General features: G+C 47.5%; 1 protein-coding gene across 1 annotated transcript; it reads left to right on the top strand.

The window, feature by feature from the left end:
* Positions 1-311: 311 nt before the first annotated feature.
* On the top strand, positions 312-1169 carry LOC140001367 (non-selective voltage-gated ion channel VDAC2-like). The gene has a single exon (XM_072032802.1). It carries the CDS (start codon positions 360-362, stop codon positions 1152-1154), a length of 795 nt encoding a protein of 264 aa, XP_071888903.1. The 5' UTR covers positions 312-359; the 3' UTR covers positions 1155-1169.
* The last annotated feature ends 4312 nt before the right edge of the window (positions 1170-5481 follow it).

Raw genomic sequence — 5481 nt, 5'->3', positions numbered from 1 at the left:
TGCAGCCTCTGCATTTCCGCCTGCATCTTCTGCTACAGGGGAAGCAGAAACAGGGAGCGTTTTTAGAGGGGAGTGCTAATGTGGGAGCTGTCCCCCCACTGCAGTGGGGCAGTCATCCCCTCAGGGTTTCCCCAGGCTCAGGGCAGTTTCCCTGCAGCCTGCTTTCTCTCAGAAAGGCAGCATGAAAGGCCCCAGCCCTCGGCCTCTGAAGCTAAGGGCAAGAACACTTCCAGGGCAGCGGGCTTTGCAGGAGCCCTCATCCTTCACGAAGGAAAACAAGGCTCAGAAAGGGCAGGTTTTTCTCTTGGAGAGAAGCTTCGTGGCAGAGCTAAGCCGCCCTCCCGCGCCAGCCAGCTCCAATGGCAATTCCTCCGTCGTACGCAGACCTTGGCAAATCTGCCAGAGATACCTTCAATAAAGGATATGGGTTTGGGTTGGTGAAGCTGGATGTGAAAACAAAATCTGCAAGTGGAGTGGAGTTCACAACATCTGGTTCTTCAAACACCGACACTGGAAAAGTTAATGGGAGCTTGGAGACCAAATACAAGTGGGCTGAGTATGGGCTGACTTTCACAGAAAAATGGAACACAGATAACACTCTGGGAACAGAAATTGCAATTGAAGATCAGATTGCCAAAGGCTTGAAGTTGACGTTTGATACAACTTTCTCACCAAATACAGGAAAGAAGAGTGGTAAAATCAAGTCAGCATATAAACGTGAATGCCTAAACCTCGGTTGTGATGTTGACTTTGACTTTGCTGGGCCTGCAATCCATGGTTCAGCTGTCTTCGGTTATGAAGGCTGGCTGGCTGGTTATCAGATGACTTTTGATAGTGCCAAAGCAAAATTGACAAGGAACAACTTCTCGGAAGTTCTTCTCAGAGTACTTTTGTCTTGCTGGCGGCACAGGCAGCCTATTTCCTGCAGGGGAGAAGGGCATGAAGTGGTTAGAGAAACGTCAAATCTTCAGAAGCACTACCCTTGTAACAACCCTATCCCTGTTCTGCCATCCTTGTGGAGCTCACCTGATGCATTGCCAGCATCTTGCAAGCACACAAGACGAGGATTTGCTGCTATAGCTTTTGCTCAACAACCTGGTCTTGCTTTTCCAGCAGGCGGCAGCTCTCTGCGAGGACCAGTGTCTCTTTTCTGAGGTCTGGCCCAAGGAGAAGCCGTGGTGCAAGCTGTGGCAGCCACCTGCCAAATCAGAGAAGTAGAGGCCCTCATCCAGAGCCTCCCAGCAAAGAGGGGAGAGAGAGAACCAGAGATAGGGGAACCCTGTCCCTTGCTGTACCCAGAGGCCTGGAGTTCCCCGAAAAAATGGAGGCTCCTTTGCAGCTGCATTGGGTGAGTGAACAACCGTGGCCTTCTGCTCTGAGCTGCTGCAGCAGCTGCTTCCCTGGCTGTACACTGGCAGTGTGCGCAGGAGAGCAATGCCTGCAAAAACATGCTTTGTGCTGAGCATGCAACGATTAGAGAGAAACATCAAATCTCCACAAAGGCAACCCGTGAAACAGCCCGGCAATGGGCACACAGATGCAGTGGCTACTTGTCCTGCTCTCTGGTGAGCCTCGCAGGCAGGGGCTTGAGTTTGGGGCCAGGCTGCAGCACAGCGCTTGCCCTTCCCCTTGTGAGATATGTTCATCTGATTTGTGTCAGTATGGAACAATGCTAGGGCCGCATGGTATGATGAATGTGACCTTCTGTCTTACATACCCTTGTATAACCACAAGTCTAAGAAGAACAGAGTGGTTAACGTATATAATTCTCGTATCTTGCAAAGGAATGGTTTAGCAATTCGTGTCAATAGAGAGCTTGAAGGGCAATGCATTTGTAGGCTCTTCCTTGAAGTCTCTGATATCTGGGGGGTTTCAGAATAACTGCTAACTATTATGACTATTGCATGGGACACTATGCAAGTCTCTGATATCTGGCCAGGAGATTAAGGAGATGGCGAGAGCTGAAGAACAACTAAAAGACAAAGCTTGCAGGGGATGTTGCACAAGTCTCTGACATACAGCCAAGTTGGACAAAGGAGAAGGACAAGAGGGAGGAAGACTATGAGCCTTCAGCACGAGAGACCCCCCAGAGACCCCCAGAGGGACCACCGGAGACTGATACACATGCTCCAGTTGGGATTCCAGAAACTAATTATAATAACCCTGTTTTATTTAGAAGTAGTAATGAATATGTATCAGCCTAGGAGCATACAAATCAGCTGCTTGATGTAACTGGTGGGTGTCTTGGTGGAGCAGAGACTCCCAGCGCACCCATCGCTGTTTGCTTACCTCTATTCCTTTAATAAATTGTAAACTTTGATTATAGTCCTATTTTGAAGACTGAGCCATTTATTACACCCTCTTCTCCCATCCTCGAGGAGCTCTCCTGAATGAATGCTGTCAGCATTCTGCAAGCACACAAGAGGAGGATTTGCTGCTACAGCTTTTGCTCAGCAAACGGCTGCCCAGCAAGGAAAGGGCAGTGGGTGGGACATGTGTCGGGACCCCTGTGGAGCTGGCCAAGTCCCCCTGTCCAAGGAAAGCCGCTCGCTGACTCAAGGGGAAGAGCCCAGGGGCTGCCTCCTCCAGCTGCCCCCCAGCCTCACCTGGGAGAAGGCTCTTTTCCCCCAGCAGCCTGGCCCAGCTGTGCCTCCTCTGTCCCTCCGGGGAATCTGGCTGGAGAGAGACTCTGCCGTGAGAGCAGTTAGCTCTTGTCAGCTGTAGGCATCCCTGTAAGGAGGCAACAGGAGGGCTGGTAAGAGAAACCCTTGGCGGTGTCTTGGGCATGACGGCTCTCATGTTACCTTTTGTGTTGGAGTCTTCCCCCATCCTTGACTCTCCCTTCTTTTCAGCCTTCTTCTCGGGACTTTGAACTGGATTACCCCCTGCAGCTCTTCCAGATGGAATGTAGAGCCCAATCCTGGAAGCAAGAAGAGGACAGCAGTGTGATTCCAGGCCACCACACTCAGTAGTTGCAGTGCCCTGGCCTTGACGCCAGCCATGGGCTGCAGACACAGCACACTCACCTGGGAAAGACGATGACTCCTCCAGACTCTGGCTGTGCGAGGACACCTCTTCGGTCCCATGTGGCCAAATCCGTTGTACCTAACCTCTGCAGGAGAGACAGTCCTGGCTGAGACCATGGCCAGGAAGGGATGCCCTTGCCAGCAAAGGCATCAGGGCTCCTCAGGCAGAAAGCCAACGCAGCCATCGGGGTGCCAAGAGCTCGGAGAGGGAAGTTTCCAGGAGCTGCTAGCGGCCAGAAGGTGCAAGGAGTTGCTGGGATGCACTGGGACAATGCACCCCTTACCCTCCCAGTCCCTTGAAAGCAGGGGCAAGGGAGGTTAAGCTGCAAGCTAGCCCGCTCCTGCAGCACAGCAAAGTGTCAAAAGACCGTCCTGGTCTGCGTTCTGCCAGCCTGTTCCTCTTCACTTCTTTTTCCTGCTTCTTTATTGATGTAACTTCATCGTGCTGCCTTTTTTATCTTGAGGGCGGTTTCCCCTCTTATCCCCTTCTCCCCACAGCAGTTCTTTTCAATACAACTTTTCATTGGTCAAACAACTTTGAATGTAACAACAGCAAACACACAGAAACATCCATGCCTTACCAGCTGGAGAAAAAGAGAACCAGCTGGAGAACAAGAAACCGGAGACTGCACAGAGTCTCCTGAATCACCCTGTGTTCCCTCTAAACTCTTTGATATTCCTGATGGCCTCATCGTTAAGAGTCTAATGTTGTCTCACTCATGGGGTTTTCCAACCCCCATGGCCACATTCCTAAATCTCCCCCTTCTTTATTAATATCAACCATTTTCTCGACACGAATTACCACTCCATATATAACATTAGGGAGAGATTTAATAGTCAAATTAGGATTATGATTGAAGACCTGGTAAAAAGGAAGAACAGTCGCAATGAAATTATTAACAGAAAATGATGAAAAAGAAATAAATCCCACGGTATGGGTAAGGGCAGGAAATCGAGGAGGGCTTAACATAACTCCCTTAAAGATAACTGTTCAAGAAGGGAGCGGAAGAGTTAGACAACGACAGTAGCCTATCTCTTGTGAAGGAAAAATGGGCCTGAAACCTATAGTGCAAACTTTAGTTAAAGATGGTCTTTTGGAGCCTTGTATGTCACCATATAACATTCCAATTTGACCAGTACGAAAGCCAGATGGTTCGTACCGATTAGTACAAGACCTGAGAAAAGTTAACAAGATAACATGAAAGCACCACCCTGTGGTTCTTAACCCTTACACCCTGATGAGTAAAATCCCTTATGAGCACAAATGGTTCAATGTTATAGATTTAAAGGATGCCTTTTGGGCATGCCCACTAGATCCTGAAAGTAGATACATTTTTGCACTTGAATGGGAAGACCCAGAGACAGGTCGTAAACAGCAATATAGATGGACTGCTTTGCCTCAGGGATTCACTGAATCTCCCAATTTGTTTGGGCAAGAATTGGAAAAGATTTTAGAAACATTTCAGATTCCAGAAGGGGTGATGTTGTTACAGTATGTGTATAATTTATTGATATCTGGGGAAGAAAGATCGGAGGTAAAGGAAGCCACCAATAAACTCCTGAATTTTTTAGGAGAACATGGGCTAAGGGTATCTGAAGATAAATTACAGTGTGTAGAAAAAGAGGTTAAGTATTTGGGACATGTAGTCTCTGAGGGCAGACGGAGAGTAAACCCTGAGGGGATTCAGGGAATTGTGCGACTTCCTCTCCCTAAAACAAAGAAAGAGTTGAGAAAATTTGGGGGTTGAACTGGATATTGCAGACTGTGGATAGAAGCATATGCACAGAAATCAGAGAAATTATATCTCAAATTATTGGAGGAAGAACCTAATATACTGAACTGGATTAAAGAGGAAGAAGAAGTAATGGAAAATTAAAAAAAAAAAAAAAGACCGTATTACAGCACCAGTCTTAGCTCTTCCTGCCCTAAAGAAATCATTTTATCTTTTTATAACTGTAAGTGAGGGTGCTGCTTTGGGGGTGTTAACCCAAGAATGGGAGATAAAAAGAAACCTGTAGCATCTTTGTCTAAATTATTAGACCCTGTATCCCAGGGATGGCCAGAACGCATTCAGGCAGTAGCAGCAACTGCCTTATTAGTAGAAGAGAGCAGGAAATTCACCTTTGGAGGACAACTGATTGTTGCTACCCCTCACCAAGTGAAGGCTATTCTCACTCAGAAAGCAGGAAGGTGGCTGACAGACTCCAGAATACTAAAATATGAAGCTATACTAATTGAAAAGGATGATTTAACTATAACTACAGAGTCTGTTTTGAATCCTGCCTCCTTCTTGTCAAAGGGAATTGAGGATCCAATAAATACGGAACATAACTGCTTACATTTAATAAATTACCAGGCAAAGGTAAGATTAGATTTGCAAGAGGTGCCCTTAGAGGAAGGGGAAATATTGTTTACAGATGGGTCTTCTAAGGTGGTACAAGGAAAGAGATGTAA

Source organism: Anas platyrhynchos, chromosome 1, assembly GCF_047663525.1.
Source record: "Anas platyrhynchos isolate ZD024472 breed Pekin duck chromosome 1, IASCAAS_PekinDuck_T2T, whole genome shotgun sequence".
Lineage (NCBI taxonomy): Eukaryota > Metazoa > Chordata > Aves > Anseriformes > Anatidae > Anas > Anas platyrhynchos.
Note: the sequence above shows the minus strand (reverse complement) of the source record. Positions and strands in the feature narration are given on the sequence as shown.

Excerpts from the sequence above, each read along its gene's own strand:
- LOC140001367 (XM_072032802.1), top strand. The coding sequence starts at position 360 with ATGGCAATTCCTCCGTCGTACGCAGACCTTGGCAAATCTGCCAGAGAT.